This window comes from Vigna umbellata, chromosome 1, assembly GCF_029865625.1.
Source record: "Vigna umbellata cultivar VRB3 chromosome 1, Vumbellata_1.0, whole genome shotgun sequence".
NCBI classification, from domain to species: domain Eukaryota; kingdom Viridiplantae; phylum Streptophyta; class Magnoliopsida; order Fabales; family Fabaceae; genus Vigna; species Vigna umbellata.
This window is the reverse complement of record NC_142165.1, coordinates 43445369-43470354: the sequence shown is the minus strand read 5'-3', so window position 1 is coordinate 43470354 and position 24986 is coordinate 43445369. Positions and strand designations below refer to the sequence as shown.

Genomic DNA, 24986 nt, shown 5'->3' with positions numbered 1-24986 from the left:
TCAATTAAAATTTTCATAAATCAGTAAACAAATATATATACTAAAACATACAATTTTTTAACAAACATTTTAAGCAACAATACCTTTACAGTTTCTATTCTTTGTAAAATGCAATAATTTTCATAAAGAGGCTACACTTAGGAAGAAGATAAAAGAAATATATGATGGAAAAGAAAAAGAAATAAGAAATAAGAAATAATTCTCATAAACATTATAAATGAAGGAAATGAATATATTGTAAGAAAGAGAATTAACTTTTTAACATAGGACCCACCTTATTGTATATGAGTTGAATCTTATATCATAGATTTTTACTGTATTTACTTATTAATATTAAGTTCAAATAAAAATACAGCCAACATTGATTCAGATTCATGTAGTTAAAGAATGAACCTAGATGTATGAAAAATGTATTATTGCATTGATGCTAATGTAATTTTTTATTAATTATCATCCAACGATTAAGTACAGATAGGTTTAATGCAATGTGTCATGTTTCTGGTAATTCATCTCAGACGCAATTTCCAATACCAGTTTTTCAAGAACATGTTTCTCCAGCTCTACTGCAATATCTTCTGAATCAAGTTGGATATTTAGCCACGAACCACGTCTTGCCAAGTCCTTTTCAACAAGCTGTTCTAACGTTAAAGTTGATGGATGAGAGTGACAGTGCAAGTTAACGAGTCCAGTGATCTCTTTAACCACAAGTTTCTTCAAAACATACGCTTGGACGTTTCCAACGTGAAGTGGGAAACCACTATTCTGGTATACCTGCATGAAACATTCTATGACACAGTCATGCAAGATTGTTCCACCAGAAAGTAGGCTAGGTTTTTCCTTCAGTTCAAAGGTGGATGGATCCAGCAATTGGTCAGATGATCTCTTCAGAGTAAGGTTGAAAGCATGCAGAATTTCCCTTACATAGTCTATGATGTCGTCCTTGGAGGAGACTAAATCGTTCATTGAATCAAAAGAGAGTCTTAAAAGGTCTTCAAAATGGTTCTCTTCAATTTTTTCATGCATTCTCTTTTCTGGTGACTCATCTGTGAATATCCTAAACTGTCAACTTGGTTTGACAATAGGAGACAAGAAAAATAAATTTAAGTATGTTCAGCTTTAAAACCGTATATACCTGGTTGAATGATTGTGATTGGAAGTATGGTAACATCATCCTTAATAAAATGTTCATCAAAAGATTCATTATTAGGATGTTCAACTTTGTTTCCCATGTTTACAATATTATCTGTTCTCTGACAGGATTGGCTTGATGAAACATCTGATGAAAAAGACAACGTCTGGATCTCTGGACGCAAATCCTAATAAACGTCAAATTTCATCATTCACATTAAGGATAAAAAAATGACAGGAATAATTCAGATTTCTACGTCACTTCACAGTGAGAGTGAATGTCCAAAACTATTTACCAGAAAGGATCCACTTCCTCTGATTATATTATTCATGTCGATGATCTGAGTAGGACTGTCCATGTATCTGCCATCTGCTTCAAAAAAAATCTCTCATTAGACCATACTAAAGAAATGATGGATTGCATAGGTGGTAGATGAGACAAATATTTATTATATAGGGCATACCTTTGGGAATATCATAATATGCATGGAGATTGTGGCTAAGAACACTATTTTTAAGATTAATGTCTTCTTCAAAATTTTCCTCAATTCCACAGTTCAACATCTGAGACCGACTCTTCCTACTTTCAACGTGCATTTTCAATATATTTTCTTCACGAGGGCTAACTGAAGTATTCTTACTGCAACTTTCACCAAAAGAAGCTGCTTCCTGCCCCATAGATAACGCAGAATCCTTGAACATGATAATGTTCTCCCTCTTCTTCTTCAAATCATGATATGAATTCAACCATTTTCCAGTATTACTAAGGGCATGAATTGGTGAGTTTCTTTCAGAAATTTCCAATTCTTTTACTTTTTTTCCATCTCCCAGGCCCTTTGAACTGGAGGAAAGTCTAGTTGGTATTCCATCAGCTGTCTTCAACTGCTGTTCTTGTCTCCTTACTTTCATAACATGCTTCAATTTTCTCTTTATACAACTGAAGGGAAAATGTGAAAGCCTAGTATTTTGTGCATTAGAACTGAAGCTATTAGGCGAATGTGGAGGGCTAACAAAGCTTGTTTCTTCAGAATTTTCCACATTAACAGTGCCAGGCTTCAAAACTACTATTCTGTTTGACCTCAAATCAGATCTATCAGAGGAACTAAAAGGTTTTGCACATTGTGTAGCATCAGTATTTTGAGGCTTATTTAATCTACTCATCATTTTCTGCCTTGCATGCTGGCATGGTTCTTTCACTTGAGAACTCTGTAATTCCTGAATCTGTTTTACTAACAAAGAGTTTGGATCTTGCAGAAGTTTAATGAAAAGTTCCTTGTTTGTATATAAAATCTGTAAAGCATCCAGGATTTGATTAGGCTGGCAGCCTGCTCCATCTTTGCCTTGATAATGTGTATTGACAAATCTGTGATCAACAATCATCTTTTTTACTTCATTTTCCCAATCTTCTACCTGATCATTCACCATGCTGTTGATACTTCTACAGATGTAATCTCTTCTTCTGGGACTCACCTATAATTACAATTCTCTGTCAGTGCTATTGTGCTCTCCATTATGAGAGGAATGCATGGTAACACTTTTTGCCGAATCTGGCGATCTATACGAGACAATTTTAAACCTTAAAAAAAATCTAGGTTCATAATGTATGGATTTTTCTTCTTCATAGTCACCAGATCATTAGAACAGGACACTAATTTTTTAGACCAAGGCTGAAGGTATGTCTTCCGGCCATCATCACAGTGCAAAATTTTTTATGGCCTTCAAGATTTTAAGTGATACACTATTAAAAGATTTCTTCACGTTACAAAGTCCTAAACACTCTACCCCTATACTAATGAATTTGAGATAAAAAAAAAAAGGGAAGTAAAAGAAAAAGAGTAAAATGTCAGAACAAAATAAGATGGCTAATGTCAAGGAAGATGCCTTCCTCTCTGTACACGAGATATGGTTAACAAACTTCCTAGACGTTTAAATTGAAATAACAAGTACACTTGATGAGCAATGAGATATAAACACACTACAGGTGATCAGTACAGTATCACGAGCAACTTAAAGAACACGTAAACAGGTGAGAAAAGAGGTAAAATAGTGATAAAAGGGTAAAAGCATCATGCTGGAAAGATACATTTTTTTAAGTAGAATCTTAAAAGCAAGGGCTCTTCTTAGAAAAGGAAGTGTGTTTGATCAGAACTTACACCAATTTGAAGGCACTTCTCATCAACTGTGCTGGCCGCACCTGAGTTACTTCTGGATTTTCCATTTTCTGCGGCTTGGAAAAAAGATGCAGAAAACTTACAATTGATTTTTTATATGTAAGGTTTAAGCAAAATAAAAAATGGGAAATGAAGGCACACGTTGGCCCAAAAAACTTCATTTTAAAATCGTACCGTAGTTTCTTTTACCCTTTTCAATGCCAGACAAAGAAATATCTTACCATTAGCATGAGCATTCAAATGCAATCTTCTGTCGGAACGACTTTCACGAAAATTAAAGATTCTAAACATTCGCCACGTACAACCTGTCTCGTACGTTTGGTTAACCCGAGTAGGAGATCTTTTCGCCATGATAAGGAGGAAAGCTTTTATCTGCGATCTTCTAGTCAAATTTAATGGGAAAAACACCAAGTCTATGCAAGCACAGAAATAAGGAAAGGTTAATCCTTGTAATTGAGAAGTAACGAGTTATGTTCAGCTTCAGAATGTCATCCAAAAGACAGTTACAAACACCAGAATCCAAAGTACTAACTGATAATCAGTTTCAAACCCCACAAAAAAATTTAGACTAGGAAGAGTTCATTTTTACAATCGAATGATCATACTTTCTAGAACTAAACAAGTATACCTATATATTGATCTATAACCAATTGAGAATTTGCATATTCACCAATCACCGAACAAAATTGAAATATAAGAATGAAAAATAATCCACTTTGTCGGTTCGTAAAACAAAATACGTGAAGATCAGAGTCATTTAATTCCTAAAGTCTTCTTCTTTTTTGGCTTAGTTAAGGTAAACATTGTGACTGTAAGGATATATGAATCAAAGGTGAGAGATACATACCTGGTTGTAATACCCAAATGCACGTCCTCCCAGAGCTTAAACAAGAGCATGATAATGTAGATCTAGAGTGGAAAGTGGAAGTGTGAAACGAAAAAACACAGGGAAAGTGAATGTGTGTGTGTGTGTAAATAGTGAAAAGGAATCTGATTGGAACACCAAATACTAAGACAGTGACTAGTAAATTGTAAAATAATTAGTGGTGGAGGAAAGCTTTTGGTTGAAGGCAACTTGGCTTGCTTTTGTTTCGTTATCTGAAACCTTTCTCGACATGTCCACCACTTCTATGCAATTGCAATGACAAATCCAAATGCACCCTCCTTTGCATGTCTTTCATTGTCTGAGTGTCAGTGTCTCAGAGTACTGCGATTCACTAAAGGGTGGACTTTGATATACATATGTTCAGAGAATGAACTTCTGACTACATGTTTAAGGTTGAAGGAATGTGATTATATGACCATACAAAGTCCATTAACGGAAAATTGGTATTAGTAGCCATCAAAATATGATGTTGGTCCTCCTTTCGGGGTTGTATTGTTGAATGGAGCTGTCTGAGTACCGAAAACGGTGTCGTTTAAAGGAATCTTCCCTTTTGCTGGAGTAGACGTGTTGCTTTCATTCATGTGTTAGGAGGGAACACCCTGGCCCCTGTTCCTTGTCTTGCTACCACTGTCAACCCTTCATGCTTCTGCCTTTGGTCCCGCACTCACTTATTATGAGATTATCTTTTATTTTCACTATGCATAACATCACACATCTCATATAACAACAACAGAGAAAGACGTAAATGAAATTTGGGCCGAGCCCAAGGAAGAGAAAACTGCATTTAGGCCCGATGTGAGTCCGCACAAAAAAAAATTCTAAAACCCAAAGAAACCCCTTGAGCGTTGTCGCGAGTGCCACTCCCTTTGATGGCGTTATCATTTCTTCGTGTTTCGCACTTGCTTTCTCCAACTCCTACACCTGCAACTGCAACTGCAACTGCAACTACTACTACATCCACTGTCGTGAAGTTCCAACACTTTCGTAGACCTTCTGACTTCACACTCTTCTTTCGCTCTTCAATTTTATGTCCATTGGTTAGGGCCATTGGGCCTGATGGGAGGTTCTACCCAAGCCCAGGTGACGACGACCCACCGGAGGCTGCCGAGGACTCCTCCCATGGCTTCTCCACCTTCCAACAAATTCAGCAGCAAGCGGAACGCGCGCGCCAGATCGAAGAGGAAGACTACAAGAACAACCAGGCCACGTACCTCGCCGCCATCGCCGACGTCGAAGACGCCCCCGATAACGTCGACTTCGACACCTCTGGCGACGACCTCTTCGGGGATATCGACAAAGCCATCGCGCTCAAGCGTAAGGAGTTCGTCTCCCAAGGCCTTCTCGAGCCGAATCCCCCCAAACAGGACCAGCTGGCCGCTGCAGCCGCCGTGGATGAACTTCAGGCGGATGAGCTCGGCGATTTGGAGGAAATTGAACGGCTCCAGGGACTCACCGGTAATGGTAATGGTAACGGAAGCTTGAGTGAATCTCCGTTTGAATTGGATTTTGACAGTTACGGGAAAAGCAAGGTTAGAATTGTAGACGGAAAGTTCAAGATGAGTTTGGCGGAGCTTTTAGATGAGAGTAAGGTCGTGCCGGTGTCGGTTTCCGGTGATTTAGAAGTCGAAATCACCGGAATTCAGCACGATTCGCGGATTGTTAATTCCGGTGATTTGTTTGTGTGTTGCGTTGGGCGTAAAACCGATGGACATTTGTTTCTTTCCGAGGCTGATAAGAGAGGTGCGGTTGCGGTTGTGGCTAGTAAAGAGGTTGATATTGAGGATACTTTGGGGTGTAAGGCTTTAGTTATTGTGGAAGATACTAATGCTGTTCTTCCTGCTCTGGCTGCGTCGTTTTATAAACATCCTTCCACTAAAATGGCCGTGATTGGGATAACTGGGACTTATGGAAAAACGACCGCCACTTGTTTGATTAAAAGTTTGTATGAATCCATGGGACTACGCACTGGGATGTTGAACTCGGTTGCCTCTTTTGTCCACGGGGATAATAAGTTGGAGTTAGGTAGCGCGGCGTTGGATGCTGTTTTGGTTCAGAATTTGATGGCGAAGATGATTCACAACGGGACTGAGGCGGTGGTCATGGAGGCAGGTTCTCATGGCCTGGAGGAAGGAAAGTATGATGAGGTTGATTTTGATATCGCTGTTTTCACAAACTTGAGTCAGGACAAGGAGGGCGACAGAAATGCGCAGGCTAAGTTGTTCTCGAGAATGGTGGATCCTGAGAGGCATAGGAAGGTTGTTAACATTGATGATCTGAACGCGCCCTTTTTTGTGTCGCAGGGGAGCCAGGAGGTTCCTGTTGTGACGTTTGCGATGGAGAATAAGGATGCTGATGTGCATCCATTGAAGTTTGAACTTTCTCTGTTTGAGACTCAGGTGTTGGTTAATACTCCCACAGGGATACTGGAGATTTCTTCAGGTTTGCTTGGGAAGCATAATATTTACAACATTCTTGCAGCTGTAGCGGTTGGGATTGCTGTTGGGGCGCCCTTAGAGGACATTGTTAGAGGAATTGAAGAGGTCGATGCGGTTCCTGGGAGGTGTGAATTGATTGATGAGGAACAGGCGTTTGGGGTGATAGTGGACCATGCCAGTACTCCTGATTCATTGTCTAGATTGCTTGATTCTGTAAGAGAGCTAGGACCTCGCAGGATCATAACGGGTATGTTTGTGTTGTGTTACTGTTTCGTTTATTGCTGTGGAAATTTTCCTTTATAATTTTGTTTTGGACCTGAAGAAACTGTACCAAAGCATTTTTCTTTTGGAACATTAAAACTGCATACTTCTTCACATGCCCTTGATTTCGAAGACTTGGATTATTTTATTGAAATATACTCTCTTTATTGCGCATCTCACGATTCCTTGTTCATTTTGAAGTCATTGGATGCCGTGGTGAGGGTGACAGGGGTAAGAGACCTGCGATGACCAAGATAGCAACAGATAAAAGTGAAGTGACCATGCTCACATCTGACAATCCCAAAAATGAAGACCCTTGTATGTATTTTGAACATTGAATATAGGCAATGTAGGAATATTAGTGTATGCTTTAATTAATTAGACATACTTTTTGTCTTTGTTTCCAGTGGATATATTGGATGATATGCTATCTGGGGTAGGATGGTCAATGCAAGACTACCTCAAATATGGAGAAAATGACTATTATCCACCTCTTCCAAATGGTCATAGACTTTTTCTCCATGACATTAGGAGGGTAGCTGTGCGAGCCGCGGTTGCAATGGGAGAGGAGGGCGATGTGGTTGTAAGTTAACGGAGTTCTATGCTATTATTTTTCACCCTCTGTTGTAGAATTGAGCTTCGTTGTGATGTCTCATAAGTCACTTATTTGAAAGTATTTTGGTGTTTGTTACTGCAAAAAGGTTTTTTAGTTGTTTATTTTATTTTTTTGGATAATATTAAGATTTATATCAAAGTGATATTTCTACGAAGCAGATTTTTCTTAGGAGGCAACATAGAAAACCAACAAGAAAGAAAAACTATAGTCAAATATGCTGATTAAGAGAGAATAAATAGGGAGAGGCTTAAATTTAAACAGTGAAGAAACATAGAATAACTACTTGCCATGATCCAAAACAACAATCCTTATCTTGCATGTGGATGAATTACCCTTCAACATCTAGCTTCAATGTTATTTCTTATCTATTTTCCATTCATCATTTTTATGTCCGTCTATCATAGTTTCCTCCTGTAAACCGAACATCCCAATTAGTGATTCAATGAAGTGAAGACTCGGTTCCGGTACACATGTAGGAATTCTAGTTTGACATTTCGGTAGCCTTGCATTGATCGAAGTCTTTACTAATCTTCCCCTTTTATTTCTTACTTGCCATTGATACAACCCCATCCTAGTATAACGGCCCAAACCAAGCTAACCTTTCTCAATGATTTGTGCTTTTTGAATTGAGAAAACTTCCTTTTAGCTGTCAGTCTACTTTGATAACGTATTCTATGTAAGATTTAGATTCACTGTCTGAAAAAATAAAATACTGAGCGGAGTTTAGTAACCTGTAGACTCTTGTTTTGACATCTTTTTGAATTAAATCTTAAAGAATACCATATCTTAAATAAATTGAAATAATGCACCAAAGGTTAACGTAAACAATGAATTGTCAATTCGTTGGTCGTGTGATGCGTGCAACAAGTTTATACTTTTATATGCATGGTGCAGGTGGTTACTGGCAAAGGCCATGAAGCATATCAAATAGAAGGTGATAAGAAGGAGTTTTTTGACGATCGAGAAGAGTGCCGAGAGGCATTGCAATATGTTGATGAGCTTCACCAAGCTGGAATAGATACAAGTGAATTTCCATGGAGGTAATGTTGAGTGTTTTATGCTTCTATGCCCATTTGTTACTTGACAAAGCTGGTTATTGTCAAATGTCGAAGACCACACCTTAAACAAAAAAATTCACATGTTTATTTCGTTTTTTGTCTCGTTACTGTTTCAGGTTACCAGAGAGCCATTGATAATGGGTTGTTTTCTGGCTGCAATTCTAGCAAGTTTGCAGAAAAGGGCAAAAAGCTGGAAAGCACAAGCCCGAAATAAATAGCCTTCAAATTCCAGCCAAAAAATTGCACGGTGCGCTTAGTACAGTTAGTTTATTCAACTGTTTAATTTTGTTTATACAAATGTAGTCATAGTCTCTTTTTCCCTTTTCCACTGTAATTCTACGTCTTCTACCTAAATTATCAAGAGTAATGCATTAGCTAGCTTCCTCTTTCTTATCTTTTTACAACTGTTCACGGCCATTTTTCTTCCTACCTTGTTTTTTTACATACATCCTCTAATTTCTATTCCAAGTAAAATTTATACTTTAGACTTAACAAAATATTAGAAACTATTAAAACATTTTTTATTAATCATTTTTTTTAGAATTTTAAATGTGTGTTTAATATTTTTTGTTGAGTAAACAATTTTTAAATAATTAAATTAATATTAATTTTTTCATACCTCACCTGTATTTACAGATATTCACATATTATAATATATTTTTAAGTATACAATTAAACAAGGAAGTAAATTACATTAGTTATCTTCGAGATTTCTATAAAATTATATAAATATTTTTAATAACCTTTCTTATACTAATATACACTGCAATGTTTTTCAAATAACAAACGGGATAGTGTAATGTATAAAGAATATTGATAAAATATTTTTAAAACAATTAAGAAGAAATAGGTGTAAAGATTAAAAAACTACAAAAAGTAGTTTACAGAATTTTAAGAATATTTAGTGTAACTCTACAAAAACTGGGGTTGAACTTAATCTTGACTGTGCATCAATAAACCATTCATTGAAAGGTAAAACAACTTACGAATCACATAGATTCTTAACAGAGCGTTGCAATAATATCCTGATCATATAAATAAATACAAAAAGTCAGAAAAATCATAATCTCCTAAGAACCAGACCATAACTATTGGGCTCCAATATCCATTACCACTGCTTTCTTACACATACTACTTCACATTCATTTCTCTCCGCAGCTTTTCAAAATACCTCTTTTTCATGTATTTTGAAAAGTCTATTTGAATATGAGTAAGAGACACTTTGGTACTCCACCCAATCGCTTTTTGATGCACCCCAACGAGAGTGTAGGAAATATAAAAAAGACTTAATCAATAATTTACATATATTTAGTCATATAATTTATTCTTAATATATTGTAAATATAGTTAATTTCGTTTATTTCATTAAATTGATTTTAATATTGTTTGAAAGATGTTATGTGTCAAAATTTGAGTCATATTTTACCTTAGAACTATCTCTTTTAATATGTGTACATTTCAGATTTTGACACGTGACATATCCAAACTGTTTGAAACATGACATTTTTTTCGATTTTGACACATCGACATTTTTCAAATTTTAACATGTAACATTTTCAAATGTATTGAAGAATCAATTTGACTTTATTTAAAAAATATTGGATAAAAAAATATAGGAACCAAAGTAAATTATATGGATTAAGCTACTAATTAAGCTTATAAAGAAATGCTTAATTAGGCTTTTTATTCATTTTTGTCCCTTTTTTTATTCTAGGGAGTTTCTATTCTTTAAAAAAGTTTCAATTGGGTTTTTATTTTTTTAAAAGAATTTAATGTAGTCATTTATGTTAAATTAATATTGATATCGTTTGGAAGTGTCATATTTTAAAATTCATGAGTCTCATAGATATTAAAATCTAATTCATCTTTTACTTTGAATGTATCATATGTCAAAATCTAAGTTATCTTTTACTATACACGTTATATGTGTCAAAATTAGATAATTTCAAAATAGAAAATGACTCAATTTTTGACAAGTAATAGATTTAGATTTTAACATATGACACTTTTAAATAGTACTAATACTAATTTAATGAAGAAACCACGTTGAATCTTTTTAAAAAAAAATAAGGATCTAATTGAGTAAAAGAATAAATATAAAAACTATAACCAATTAAAGAACTAAATATATGAATCAAATTACTAATTAAACCTTAAAAAAAAAAATCTTTTATGAAAAGATTCCACATTAAGCCATTAAAAAAGTTTCTCAAAAGTTTCTCACGTTTCATAAATTAAAAGTTTAGGTGTTATATTCTATATTAAAATAACATTGTGAATTCCAAATCACATCATTTGAAAATACTTTTCATGTTATAGAATCTGAAATGAACGTTTTTACTTTTGAGGTATCCAATTCGAAATTAACCTTTTTTTTCTCACTTATTGATTGATCGATCTTGAAGTTTGGTTTCTCCTTTTATTTGTATCATATCCTCATATTTTATAGGCAATACTTGTGTTGAGCAATGACAAACCTATGTTTCTCACAATAGTTAGAAACACTATACATGCATGTACATAGAGGAAATTCATTATTTACAACGAAAGTTTAATATTCGTAATTCATAGTTTTGTTGATTTTTGTATAATTTTGATGTATTCATTGTATGAATGATGTTTTTTATTGTGATGATTGTCTATGTCTTTCATGAGAATTGATTTATATTTACCTTATTTGTTATTAACTTTGATAATTCTATTATTTAGACAATGAAAACAAATTATTTTAAAATTAAAGAAAAGTAATTTTGAAACTTAACTTACAAAGATTTTTTTCTTACTTTTTATTTACTTTTAACAAGTATTTTTTATTAAGAAATTAACTTTAAACTTAATTTAACTTTACAAAATTAATTTGTAAAGTAAAGTTTTGTAATAAAAATGTCATACATGCATATAGATACAAAAGGAATAAGTCTTAGAAGGAAAGTTCATTGATATTCGTAATTTATAGTTCTCTTGAAAACAAATTATTTTGAAATTAAAGAAAAATCATTTAAAGCTTAACTTACAAATATTATTCCTCCTACTTTTCATTTTTTACTTTTAATAAGTTTTTTTAAGAAATAGAATTTAAATTTAATTTAATTTTATAAAACTAACTTGTAAGGTGAAATATATATATATATTTAAAAATTGACTTTATTAATAGTGAATGTGAGACCTATGACATGATACTATAGTTAACAAATGGGCATTTCCAAACCATGATACCATGCATTATTCCTGCTTTTAAGTTAAATTTAGTGAAATAATTTGAATAGTTATTAAAAAAATCAATACACAGCATATTTGAAGGAGTTTATAAGTGTAAGAGAGAAGGTTGATAAATGTGAGAAAAATGAAAAATGTCATAATAAGAGAAAAATGAGGTGGAAAATGAGTATATATAAAGTGTTTTTGTTGTTTAAATGATGAATGGATGAGATAATAATTGTGGGATTTGGTGGAGAAAGAAGAAATGGGAAAGAGCATGCATGTGCACATCACATCCAACATCATGATGAAATGGAAAAGAAAAGGAAAGTAAAGAAAGGGATAATATGAAGAGTGTAGTAGTGACATAATTTGGTTCTAAATAATGTTTTGGAGTCATTACCAACTACTTCTATCAACTGTCCCCACTTACCCACACATCTACCACAGCCCAAATTCTTGTGTTGGATAACTATCAACCTCTTTTCATCCTCTCATCATAGAATGTATTATTTTATTAATTTCATTTTAAAATATTTACTATAATAAAATCATATACCAAACTAATATCTAAAAGTAAACTTTGAAATTTAGAATATAATCACAAGAAAATAGTTAATATTCAAGATGAAATTCTCAATGACAGTCGAAATATATAAAGACAAGAGTTATTAACAATCATATAACAAGTGCAAGAAACAAAAATCGACCCATATGGATCACTGAGTTTTCATATGATACATCCACTGCTTTTCATGACGTCTGATAAAATACTTATAATTTGTTATATTGTTAAAGAAATTGTTTACATACGGACAGAGTGTTTTCGATATGAATTTTATAAAAGTGAAGATAAAAGAATTAAAAATTGAAATAATAACGAAATTGTAAATAAATAAATAAAAATGTTTAAAAATGTGGAGTTAATGGTCATGTGTGAGAAGCAGGTCCAACGAGGTATGTTTGAGGTATGAGCTGTTGTGCACAAGAAACATAAAAGGTTGATGAGAGGGCCCACTCTGCTTTTTGAATACATGTTATCATACTCCACACAGTTAATATTAGGTCCACCACATCCGATTTCTCTAATATTTCAAACAACATACTTTCATTTTTCAACTTCTTCCATATAATACAAAATGTAAGATCAAAGACAAGAATCCCTAAAACCATTCAATATCAATAAACAAATTACATCCACATGTGTCTAGATTATCAACCAAGTTATTCCTCCATTTTCTAATACCCTTCTAACTTTCCTAAATAGGACTTTTTAGGTTGTTATTTTGGTATATTTAATAGTTTTATTTATGTGTAATTAAACTTAAATGTTTTTATTCTGTTCTTTAATTTTTTTAAAGACAATGTATATGATAAAGCTAAAAACTATAAAATAAATAAATTATCTCGTGTAATAATTAATTTTAATAATGTTATTTCAATAAAATTGATATCGAAACCGTTAGATTGAATATTTGTATTTAAGGTTTTGTTTGTTTTGAATTTTCGTTATAAACTTTGTTCTCATATGGTGATATAAAAATACTAAAACAAGAAATATTATATCATTACAGAATAAGGTCACCTCATTCTAAAACGTTATCATTCCAAAGAAGAAACTTTAGTGATTAACAATACAATATTTTAATGTGTTTAATAAAGTCGTAGATGATGATTCTAACTTTGTTAATGTTTAACTTTAGAGTAAAAAATTAAAAATGGCTAAACAAATGAAACAATATATATAATATATATATATAATGTGAAAAGATATATATAATATTTTCAAAAAAATATCATTATGAAGATATAAGTATAACTTATACATAATATATTTACATTAATTTCAATTTAAAGAAAGTATATAAGTATTACAAGAAAATATCATTAAAGAGACACAACATTGATAAAACATTAATCCAACTCATACAAAAGAAAAAACACAATTTCCAATTCAAAACATTGAAACAATGAATTTATAAATTTTCAGTTTTATATAATACTCAATATATATATATTTTTTAATTTTACTCGTAAAATGGTTTTGTATAACACATTTTTATATAATAAATTAAATTTACTGTTGTTGATTTTCTCTTTGAAACACGTTATAAGTGTAGTGTTCTTTTCAGAAATGTGCATTTATTTTGAATAAGATGTTTTTGACAATAATATTTTTGTAATTATAATTAAAATTTGAAACACAACAATCACTTTATAACAAAAAGAAAAAGGCTAATCATTAATCTTATTAAACAATTGACGTAGTTAACTTTATTTTATTTCTAATCACACTTAAAAAGAAATTGTACTTATTAAATTGGTTTAAATCCTTTAGTTGTCCTATTTATGTGGGGTTTTCTCATTTTGATATTCTTCTTATTAGAATCTCCAAATTGAGTCCTTAAAAGTGTTAATTTGAATCAATTGAGCTCTTGCTGTTAAATTTACTTAACGGGGTTAAATTTGTGCACGAGTGGAAGGTTGATGTGTCTATTTTCAAGACATGACATGGTGAGAGTTGAAACTTGGCATGGTGAGACCTGAAATTTGGTAAAATGTAATAATTTAATATTTATGTGGGTAAATGAAGAAAAATTATGTTTCCCAACAACAGAAACCTTTTTCAATGGAGAAAAATCCTGCAGGGGAGCTCTTTTGCCTCAAGAGATTGGAGCAATTCCTGACACCCATTTTAGATTGAAGAGGATTCTCAAAGACCATGGAATTCACCACATCAAAAGAGCCACCAAAAACATTGTCAGAAGCACTAGAAGAACCATTTAACATTCAGATCAAACTGATCCGCCCATAAATTCTCTATCCTAAACAAACCCAACAACCCCATTTAACATTGAAATCAAAACGCACAGAATTGTTCTTCTTCAAGACATTCTCAACAAAAACAGTTAACTTTTTTCTTCTAATATGTATTTTAATTCACTCACATTGGTTCCAAATCTCTTACCATACCTATTATCGTTCTTTGTTATAATTTTCTCTAACTAATGCTAATTTTAAAAAAAGATATCCTCTTTAACGTGAATCAATTAAAAAATTGGAACCAAAGGTAAACGAAAAATGATACCTTGGAGTTGAAGGGGTTTGGATCCTTCCAAACAGATATGTATCAAGCAGCTGCTGCTGTTTAGGAGATGAGGGGTTTGGATCCTTCCAAACAGCATTCTGCTTCCATACTTTAATTTCAACAATCGCAGAATTTTCCAAACAGGATAGCTGCTTTTGTGCAGGTCCAGATGTAGCAACAGCCATAACATCAACAGATTCTTGGAAATAATCAAGAGAATCAACTTCACCACAATCTCGACTGCAAACTCAAGCTTATCTTCAGCAAGCTATCTCTTCCTTGTGCCAACAGCAAAATTTTTCTGATTCAAATGGGAACTCTGGGCTACTATTGTTTCTCCCCTGGACAGTATCTTGGTTTCATTCTCGCCGCGTTCGACATTGTCGTGGCCCACGACGTCGACGTGGTGTCGCTTAGGGTCGGAGGAGTGGTGGTGTCGTACCACCTCGACGAGATTGCGATTAACGCCTTTGGCGCCACCTTGGCTGGCGTTTTTGTTCCTCCTCAGCTGGCAATGGCAGTCCTGGTGGCCTCACAGTGACGAATGTGGCACCGTGGGTTACCATCGTAGACCATTAAACTCCTTCAACATTGAGGCGCGAGATGATGGATGCGTGAAGAAGGTGGCGGTGCAGCAAAGACGATAATAATGTTCTCACGATGGCTTCACGGTTGCAGCGTAGCAAGGTGGTGACGGTGAGACTGAAGGCTTTGCAGCGGCGCGACGTTCACTAGGGTAATTAGGTTTCTGCTGTTAGAAAAGATTACTCTTACATAGTATGAGTGATGTGACAAAAACTTTTAATCTGTGCACAAATTTAATCTCGTTAAATAAAATTAACAGGAGGGGCTCCATTGATTTAAATTATCACTTTTAATGACTCAATTGAGGATTCTAATAAGAAAGAGATCAAAATGGAAAAAACCTATTAAATTACCTCTGAGTGATTCACGAAAATTTTCCATTACATATAAACTTTTCTAGAATGAGAATGCTCTGTTTTCGTTTAGAAGTGATGTGATCGACATCAACTAAGCCATTGCAAATTAAACTTAAATAGTATATTTTAAAAAATTATTTCAGTAAGCAGGTTGAACGTTTGCTATTCTAGTATATATGATTCATTTACAGCTACATATGCAAATTATAGTAATTGTTTTTACGATTACAAAATATATTAAGAACAGCTTTTAATTTTTTGAAACATATCATTTCATATTAATAAATAAAAACGAATCTAAATTAAGGTTAGGGGTGGCGGAGTGGTTAAAAGGAACCAAAAGCAGATTAAGCATTTTTAAATAAAAGAAAAAAGTATATGATTATAAACTTAGAAACTAAAAGATTAAACGTTTTATTACATAATTTTATTTCATAAATCAATTACAATATTTTGTTTATTTTCTTATTTTATTGTCGACGTGATAATGAAGTGGGGTATGTTGAACTATGATTGGGTCTTATTAAATTAATCTAATGCCATTTTATTTTATTCGATTACAGGTAGATTTTAATTGACAGAACTGAAACTAGCTTTTGATTAATGGAAGAATCACGGGCAGAGGAATCACTTTAATAGGAGAGAAACACCTTTTGAGCAACAGTAACAGTAACAACAGTAACTGGGAACCACAGTTTGATAACGACCACAGAACACTTATCTATATTTCCATGTGCCCGTCACTATCTCAACGGTAACCAAACGGCCATTTCTTCTTATCCCTCCGATCTATTTTTCAATCCTGTGGCTCTCGTTTCCCTACCGTTAATTGCAACTCACAGAAAAGTTCAACTTCAACCACACTTCAAAACCAACCACCTTGTTTAGTGACATGCATCATATGATTATGTTTCAAATATACACGTATTTTGTTAATAATAAATAAATTAACGTAATCGTTCTCGATAACATCCAAACTGTTATACTGCTTATAATGTGATTAAATGTTAATTATGAAATCAGTATAACTAATACGAAGTTTCAGTTTTACATATTTACACGTTAAAACATTAAAAAGACAAAAATGTTAAGGGTCTGCAGAGGATGAGAAGACAAGTCTGTACTGCTCACATTCTTTTATACACTTTCCATAAAAAATGATTTTCCCTTTAAATAATCATGCACATCACCATGTTAGGACCTTAACCACGTATTATTGGTTTTTTAATCCTAGAAGTACTATCTATAATCAAAACCAAAACATAATTAACAGCCTTTGCTAAAAACAAAAAAACAGCCACACTCGAAGCTTTTAATTACTTTATAATAATATAATATATATAAGATAGTAATTATTACCTGGAGAGTGGAGTTTTGAGTTTCCTTCTTCCACTATATAAAGGAAGTGATGGAATGGAACCCTAGCTAGCTTATTGAATTTGGAAGAGAGAGAGATTAAGCAAAGAAAGGAAAGGGTGTGGTGGTTGTTGTTGCAGAGAGAGAATGGAGAATAAAGAGGAAGATGTTAAGGTTGGAGCAAACAAGTTCTCGGAGAGGCAGCCGTTGGGTACGGCGGCACAGGGTGACAAGGACTACAAGGAGCCACCGCCGGCTCCATTGTTTGAGCCCGGTGAGCTGAAATCATGGTCTTTCTACAGAGCTGGGATTGCCGAGTTTGTCGCCACCTTCTTGTTCCTCTACATAACCATCTTAACTGTCATGGGTGTGAACAGGTCCTCTTCCAAGTGCTCCTCTGTTGGCATTCAAGGCATTGCTTGGTCCTTCGGTGGCATGATCTTTGCCCTTGTCTACTGCACTGCTGGAATTTCAGGTATCATACCCTTTTCTCCTTTTGCTTTTCCTATGCTACTTTTCTCGTTTTCTCAAAGATTTGGATCTAGCTCAATTCCAAAGTTTTGTTGTGAGATATGGAACTGAGGCAGATCTGCACTTGTTGTGGTTGCAGGGGGACACATCAACCCAGCTGTGACCTTTGGTCTGTTTTTGGCAAGGAAGTTGTCCCTCACAAGGGCGGTGTTCTACATCATCATGCAGTGTCTTGGAGCCATCTGTGGAGCCGGTGTGGTGAAGGGCTTTGAGGGTAATGGTAGGTATGAGTTGTTCAAAGGTGGAGCTAATTTTGTGAACTCTGGATACACCAAGGGTGATGGACTTGGAGCTGAGATTGTTGGCACTTTTGTTCTTGTCTACACCGTTTTCTCTGCAACTGATGCCAAGAGAAACGCCAGAGACTCTCACGTTCCTGTATGATTGCTCTTTACACTGCATGCATTCAATTGTTTGAACCCAATTTGGCTTGAATGTGGTTAATTTTATGGTATGATGTATACAATTGCAGATTTTGGCTCCACTTCCCATCGGATTTGCTGTGTTCTTGGTCCACTTGGCCACCATTCCCATCACAGGAACTGGAATTAACCCTGCTAGGAGTCTTGGAGCAGCCATTATCTACAACAGGGACCATGCATGGGATGACCAAGTACGTTCCTTTCTTGCATAATTTTTCAAGATTTTAAATTTTGTTCTGATATTAATTTTTTATTCTGTGGTTTTTTTACAGTGGATTTTCTGGGTTGGACCTTTCATTGGAGCTGCTCTTGCTGCTTTGTATCACCAGATAGTTATCCGAGCCATTCCTTTCAAGGCAAGAGCTTAGGCTCTTCATTCTTCCACGTGCTTGCTTCATTTAATTGTTGTTTATGTGTCTGCTGTCTGCTTAATTTCCAATTTCATCATGTGAATCTTTTTGTGTTAATTAATCCTTTATGGATGTAAATTATGACATGGTATTTCTCACACTCTGAAGCCACCTCTTTTATCTATTCTTTTATTTTAATGGATTGCTCCTTTTGTTATCATACTCTCTCAGTAGAATATATATATTATTAAGGGTCTCGACAATGTTAGAGGACTTTAAGAATGTCTGCTCAAAATGCAGATCCGCACAATGCTGTTTTGACCATACTATGTTGAAATTAAGTTTAAAAATATATGAAAGTTCAAACTATTTTAAGTTTGACAATACTATGGTTTTGAAGATTGAAAAATGGTACATATTGAAGACGGTTAATCATGATGATGCTTGAAAGTTATGACAATAAATTTGTCTAAGTTATTGGTAGTTAGGATTGGTAACTTCAATCAAAGTTGTTCATTATTTGCTTTGAGCATCTTTCATTTCAACCTTTATCCTTTCAAGAAATCATTTTTCCATTCAAGCTTTTTACTTTTGAAGCACTTTAACTTTCCAGCTTCATTTACATTTTTGTGCCCATTTGCACATCCAATATGTTTCTTCAATGACTTTCGTATACTTTTCCATACACTTTATATTTCACGCATTTTAATTACTTTTAGTTTAACTATCGTTTATTCGTTTTCAATTTACATTTCCAAAGAAAGTAAATTCTGACCGTGAAAGTATATTTCATAATGATAATTGCTCTAGAAGTAATAAATTGTAATGCTTCAATTAGATTTGATAATTTTAAATAGGTTTAATCCTTTAGTACATCCCTATTTATGTACGAATGTCTCAATTGGGTCCTCGTTTTTTAAAGTGTATCAAAATGGTCCTTAATTTTGAAAATTCATATCAATTGAGTCCTTTCCGTTAAGTTGGCTGGACGGCGTTAAAAAAATTGATGAGTGGATGCTGAGAGGACGTACGGACGCTCGTCCACCAGCGGACGAACGCTCGTCCATCAGTGAACGAACGCTCGTCGACCACCGAACGAACTGTCGTCCAGTGTGGAACGAACGGTCGTCCAGCAATAATAGGTCGACGAGCGTTCGTTTTCTGGTGGACGAGCGTTCGTTCTCTGGTGGACGAGCGTTCGTTCGCTGGTGGACGAGCGTTCGTTCGTCATCTCAGCATCCACTCATGAATTTTTTTAACGCCGTCCAGCCAACTTAACGGAAAGGACTCAATTGATATGAATTTTCAAAATTAAGGACCATTTTGATACACTTTAAAAAACGAGGACCCAATTGAGACATTCGTACATAAATAGAGATGTACTAAAGGATTAAACCTTTTAAATAATAAAACTTGTACTACCACAGTATATGCAAATGTTGGGGTTATTGAAAACAGATGGACTTTTTTTTAAAATAAAAATCAAGTTCAAAAATTCTTTACTTTTTATTTTGAAAATAATATAATAGTGTATTTGGTCGACACATTTTAAAACAGTTCGTTTAGTTGGTTTATCTGAAACTTTTTAGAATAAAATGAGTTGTTTAAATGAAAAAAAATAAAAGAAAATTGAAATTTAAAAATTATAAGGTTTTTCAAATAATTAAAACAATAAAATTTAAGATTCACTTAAAAAAGAAGAAAATTAAAATTTCCCAACTAGTTTAGGGTTTAAATTTAAATTATTGAAGAAAAATTATTCAAGCTCCCAACTAGTTTCTCTCTCTTAATATATACACATATTGAAGAAAAATTTAAATTATTACATATTATTTGAATATTTAATTTTGAACTAATATTTTTTGTAAATTTTAATTTTAAAATAAAATTTTATCTTAAAAGAGAAATACAATTACTTTCTAACAAAAATAAATTAAGATGTAAAATATTTTAATTAATTTGTTCAAACAAAATGTCTTAAAAACAAAGGAAAGTTAATTATCTACCTATGTTGTTATTAAAAAGGCGATTGTGAGTCCTAAACATAGGAAGGTCTGTTCTTGGTATCTGAGAATGTCAAATTTTTTATATATAAGTATAGTTTATATTGACAAGCATAAAATAAACAATGAATGTGTATTAAAAAAATCAGTTACTTAATAGTTACCAAAAAATATCATTATTAATGGTTATGGATAAATATTGAAAAAACTTAAGAATTTAATATTAGTTGAATATTTAAAGTTGAACTAGTATTTTTTTGTAAACTTTAATTTTAAAATACATATTTTACAATAAAGTTTTATCTTGAAAGAATAGTGTAATTATCTAACAAAAAGAATAAAATATAAAATATTTTAATTACTTTATCCAAACAAATATTTAAAAAATAAAAAAATGATTATAAATTATTTAAATATCATACATTTTAATTTTTTAAAATTATTAAAACCAATCATTAAGGTAAAAGTTAAGTTAATGATTTCAACTTCGTTTTAGTCATAAATTTTATTTTAAAATAAATAAATAAACTAAAAGTATATATCAACGCCACATGGTCAGAATGATCCACAATACTAATTATTGCTTTAGTTTGTTTAAAAACTTAGTTGAACCAAAGCTTGATTTTTTTAAGAGATGTAAATCCTGATACTGAAAGAACGTATATATATGTCGCCGAAAATTAAAAATAATATTAATCACATTAAATTGTCATTAAAAATCTCAGCAAAATACTTACTTACATTAAATATTATTTTTATTGATAAGGGAATTTATATAACTAATTCCAACGAAGATGTTACAAGTCTTCAACTTGTTGAAAATTTACACAAATTTATCCCTTTATTTAAAAATATTATATCATCACAATTTTTTACATAACGGAGAGAAAGTTAATTATGATTTGAAAAAATATGAAGAATTAATTGTAATTATTTTTAGTATTTTCCGTTAATATATTATCGGTGAAACTATTGGGTGAGTATGTGTAAGTTTTATACAGAAATCGAAACACAAAGTGATTTGTGTTTTGACTTGTTTGGTGTGAGAAAGTAAAAATGTGGTTTCTGGGTTGGAAAGGGGCGTCGGGGTTCTCAGCCTCTTCCACAGCCGAACAAGTCACTCAAGGGATTGATGGAACCGCTCTCACCGCCATTGTCACAGGTTTTTCTTCCCTTTTTTTATTTTTTTTATTTTCTTTGCATAAAAATATTATGTTTTGTGTTTCTGGGTGCTGAGAAAATTCGGGCGTGTGTGTTTGTATGAAAGGCTTTTCCACTTGAAGCAAGTCAACATTTTTATCTTTGTCTGATCGAGAACGTCTTGGTCCACTTGAAACCCTTTTGTGGGATGAAATGAATTGAAAGTTGACAGTGTTATATTTTCTTATGTTGTGTTGTAGTTTAATGATGCATCACTTATGGCTTGTTTCAATGGTAGCATTTTATCGAAGCTTTGTATGAGAATAGCCTCATCGAAGACCCAACACTTGTGATCTCTTAAGAAAATGATATGTTACATTATCTGGTATACCATACAGCACAAGATTGTTTAACTTTCTTTGGTTCTGATGGTGACTAGTTGTTCTGAATTGTTGAAGAAATGAGATTCATATAACTTGCTATTTGATTTAGATGGGAGGCTTAGTTATTTCTCTGGTTTTAAGTATCATGATTCAGTACTTACGTAGTCCATTTTCAGGAGCATCAAGTGGTCTTGGCCTGGAGACCACCCGGGTTCTTGCATCCCGTGGTGTCCATGTTGTCATGGCAGTAAGGAATGTGGAAAGTGGTAAGAATGTCAAAGAAACTGTTCTTGAGGAAATTCCCTCGGCTAAAATTGATGTTATGGAGTTAGATCTAAGCTCTATGGCATCTGTAAGGAAATTTGCAGCAGATTTTAACTCATCTGGTCTTTCACTCAATATTCTAATGTAAGAGATCTTAACTCTAGTTGTTTTAAGATAACTTGGGTAATGTTTTGTCTGTTTGGCTTCACGTGGTTGAATGTGAATGATTGATGACTTTTTATTATGCTCATATCTTTCTGGAAAGATGTTTTTGCCAACTTTATACTCTCTTGTTTGACATTGTTGATAGACTATACCTGTAAAATTACTTCCTTATCTTTGTGTTGATTGCACACTTAAAGTTGAGACAAATCATAATCTTTTGCTTATTTAAAAGTTGAAAGAAATAATATTCTTTCTTTCCCTTGAAGTAACAATGCAGGGGTGATGGCAACTCCATTCTTGCTTTCCCAAGACAATATTGAATTGCAGTTTGCAACCAATCATTTAGGTATTATATTATATGTTTACTTCACATAATATGTGGGATTTCTCTAACTTCATTTCTGCTAAATGTCTTTGTGAATCATCATATATAACTTAAAGTTGGGTGTTGTCGTATAATTTTCAAAAATGTTTTGAAGATTAATTTTTAATACTATTTTGTAGGTCATTTTCTCTTGACAAATCTTTTATTAGAAACAATGAAAAAAACAGTACGAGAATGCAAACAGGAAGGAAGGATAGTTATTATATCATCAGAGGCACACAGATTTGCATACCGTGAAGGAATTTTGTTTGATAAGATCAATGATGAATCAGGGTAACAATCTGATTGGAATGATAAATCAATGGCAAACCTTTTCCTCGTTTGCTACAAAGCTCTTGCTATAAAACAAATCATAATAAATGTATACTATTCATGTCCAATGTTGAGTTCCCAAAATTGCATAACTTCCACCTCTATCTGATTTTTATCAGGTACAACAGTTATTTTTCTTATGGACAGTCAAAACTTGCTAACATTCTGCATGCAAAGGAGCTTGCAAGGCGCTTGAAGGTATTATATTCATTAAAAGTCACCTCTAATTTATGGAATTTCATTGGTTCCACTTTATTTACTGCAACATTTAGTGTTCTATGTTTGTAAATAGCCTGCTTCAGTAATGGAGTTTTCAATCCTTTTGGTCTTTTGACTAATCGGTGAACTAGTTGGTTTTAGTTTGATGTAACCCTAGCATGTTTCCTTTGTTCAGGAAGAAGGAGTGGAAATAACTGTCAACTCCCTTCATCCTGGATCAATTGTTACAAATATTTTGCGATACCATGGTTATGTTAATGGTTAGTATCTATATGCCATTCAATTAATGTGTTTATTAGTATCCTTGAATTTGGAAATAGGTCTGATACCGGTTTAACAAATATTAGACATAGTTATATGACTGATCTAAATAATCCATATAAATATGCTTACCGTTCTATGCATATATATATATATATATATATATATATATACACACACACACACACACACTAAAAGGGTCATAAAGAGAAGCAAAACAGATGTTATAGCTGGTGATTCTTGTACAAAATTCCTTCCATAACCATTTGAACTTTCATTCATGTATAGTACTTGGTTTATGCAGCCCTTGCTAATATGGTGGGCAAGTACTTCCTTAAAAATGTTCAACAGGTATTTAGTACATACAAAATATATCTACAACAGTGTGTGCTGATATGCTGTTAATCTTAATATGTTACGCCAGTGTTTTGATAATTGAATTGTTGGGGCATGTTTATAGGGAGCTGCAACTCAGTGTTACGTGGCGTTGCATCCACAAGTGAAGGGAGTATCTGGTGAATACTTTATGGATTGCAATAAGGCCGACCCAACCTCTCTGGCTAAAGATTCAGAGCTGGCAAAAAAACTATGGGAATTCAGCTCAAGTCTGACTAATCCAAAGTAGCTTAAGGTTTGTTTGACTGGACTGAACTAGAGGAAGTGAAATTTCAGAGAATAAGAAATCTGTTAGTGGCGTAAGCTTACTATTGAACGTTTTAAGTAAATTACATCTCAGACTACCATTATTGCTTTGAGATCGTTACTGGTGAAAATCAAGCACTGTAATCAAACTTGAGCAGTTCAAGTACTCCGTTACATTGATATCAAAATCGTTACTTGGAGGTATATGTGCTTGGGATTTAGGAAATTGTATCAATGCAATCGCCATAGTATTACCACATTTGCCATGCCTTTTACGACTGGGCAAATCTTAGTGTTTGGTAAAGAGGATAAAACTAGAACATAACGTTACCTTGGTTGGCAAGGGTGTCAAGAAAATATGGATTGTGACTGTTATTATATTAGAAATGTCTTCATTTTTTTTTTAAATTACACATTTCAAATTATTTTGAACTATTATATCACATTTTAAATATCTACTTTTCTTTCACACCGATTTCTCTCAACCTTGAGAAAAGGGACGAATATTTTCTTTTCACATCTTAATATTCTACTATTTTTTTTATTGTATTTAGTTAAAACTAAAAAGTTACTTTCCATTCCCCTCTCTTGGATTAAAAGCTACCAAGTTCTCAAGCAACTTTTGAATAAGTAGCCTCATTAATTTATGTACACCCGATTGAATTGTTCAGGAAGTAAAAGCATGATAAGATAAATTTTAAATTTAAATTGGTCCAAAATTATGCTTCTAACACCATGCTGATAAAATTCAGTGTATTTAAATTGCTATTA

At 33.2% G+C, this 24986-nt stretch overlaps 4 protein-coding genes across 7 annotated transcripts; 3 read left to right on the top strand and 1 right to left on the bottom strand.

Annotated features, from left to right (window-relative positions):
* Positions 1-400: 400 nt before the first annotated feature.
* Positions 401-4885, bottom strand: LOC124830560 (uncharacterized). Of its 4 annotated transcripts, none has more exons than XM_088103262.1 (7): positions 4147-4885; positions 3521-3712; positions 3282-3355; positions 1593-2598; positions 1425-1501; positions 1133-1316; positions 401-1043 (listed from the first exon to the last, which is right to left on the bottom strand). In XM_088103262.1, the coding sequence occupies exons 2-7, from the start codon at positions 3648-3650 to the stop codon at positions 478-480; spliced, it is 2037 nt and encodes a 678-aa protein (XP_087959388.1). In that variant the 5' UTR covers positions 3651-3712; positions 4147-4885; the 3' UTR covers positions 401-477. The 4 variants fall into 4 exon arrangements, with proteins under 4 accessions (XP_087959388.1, XP_047160273.2, XP_087959389.1 ...); XM_047304317.2 differs by having other exon boundaries at positions 1425-1498; XM_088103263.1 differs by having other exon boundaries at positions 3282-3349.
* Positions 4886-5031: 146 nt separating this feature from the next.
* On the top strand, positions 5032-8950 carry MURE (ALBINO OR PALE-GREEN 13). The gene is made up of 5 exons (XM_047304324.2): positions 5032-6867; positions 7083-7199; positions 7289-7464; positions 8392-8537; positions 8672-8950. The coding sequence occupies exons 1-5, from the start codon at positions 5055-5057 to the stop codon at positions 8688-8690; spliced, it is 2271 nt and encodes a 756-aa protein (XP_047160280.2). The 5' UTR covers positions 5032-5054; the 3' UTR covers positions 8691-8950.
* An 8226-nt stretch (positions 8951-17176) lies between these two features.
* LOC124830556 (putative aquaporin PIP1-2) lies at positions 17177-18658 on the top strand. The gene is made up of 4 exons (XM_047304316.2): positions 17177-17613; positions 17749-18047; positions 18142-18282; positions 18364-18658. The coding sequence occupies exons 1-4, from the start codon at positions 17286-17288 to the stop codon at positions 18457-18459; spliced, it is 864 nt and encodes a 287-aa protein (XP_047160272.1). The 5' UTR covers positions 17177-17285; the 3' UTR covers positions 18460-18658.
* A 2782-nt stretch (positions 18659-21440) lies between these two features.
* On the top strand, positions 21441-24419 carry LOC148205456 (NAD(P)-binding Rossmann-fold superfamily protein). Its single transcript, XM_088103261.1, has 8 exons — positions 21441-21606; positions 22144-22375; positions 22663-22742; positions 22901-23054; positions 23213-23291; positions 23488-23572; positions 23878-23924; positions 24034-24419. The coding sequence occupies exons 1-8, from the start codon at positions 21501-21503 to the stop codon at positions 24196-24198; spliced, it is 948 nt and encodes a 315-aa protein (XP_087959387.1). The 5' UTR covers positions 21441-21500; the 3' UTR covers positions 24199-24419.
* The last annotated feature ends 567 nt before the right edge of the window (positions 24420-24986 follow it).

Excerpts from the sequence above, each read along its gene's own strand:
- LOC124830560 (XM_088103262.1), bottom strand. The coding sequence starts at position 3,650 with ATGGCGAAAAGATCTCCTACTCGGGTTAACCAAACGTACGAGACAGGT. Across the intron at positions 2,599-3,281 it reads AGAAGTGCCTTCAAATTGGT|GTGAGTCCCAGAAGAAGAGA; the intron begins GTAAGTTCTGAT and ends TTGTAATTATAG. Across the intron at positions 1,317-1,424 it reads GAGGAAGTGGATCCTTTCTG|GATTTGCGTCCAGAGATCCA; the intron begins GTAAATAGTTTT and ends GACGTTTATTAG.
- MURE (XM_047304324.2), top strand. The coding sequence starts at position 5,055 with ATGGCGTTATCATTTCTTCGTGTTTCGCACTTGCTTTCTCCAACTCCT. Across the intron at positions 7,200-7,288 it reads TCCCAAAAATGAAGACCCTT|TGGATATATTGGATGATATG; the intron begins GTATGTATTTTG and ends CTTTGTTTCCAG. Across the intron at positions 7,465-8,391 it reads GAGAGGAGGGCGATGTGGTT|GTGGTTACTGGCAAAGGCCA; the intron begins GTAAGTTAACGG and ends TGCATGGTGCAG.
- LOC124830556 (XM_047304316.2), top strand. The coding sequence starts at position 17,286 with ATGGAGAATAAAGAGGAAGATGTTAAGGTTGGAGCAAACAAGTTCTCG. Across the intron at positions 17,614-17,748 it reads CTGCACTGCTGGAATTTCAG|GGGGACACATCAACCCAGCT; the intron begins GTATCATACCCT and ends TTGTGGTTGCAG. Across the intron at positions 18,283-18,363 it reads ACCATGCATGGGATGACCAA|TGGATTTTCTGGGTTGGACC; the intron begins GTACGTTCCTTT and ends GTTTTTTTACAG.
- LOC148205456 (XM_088103261.1), top strand. The coding sequence starts at position 21,501 with ATGTGGTTTCTGGGTTGGAAAGGGGCGTCGGGGTTCTCAGCCTCTTCC. Across the intron at positions 22,743-22,900 it reads GTTTGCAACCAATCATTTAG|GTCATTTTCTCTTGACAAAT; the intron begins GTATTATATTAT and ends ACTATTTTGTAG. Across the intron at positions 23,925-24,033 it reads TCCTTAAAAATGTTCAACAG|GGAGCTGCAACTCAGTGTTA; the intron begins GTATTTAGTACA and ends GCATGTTTATAG.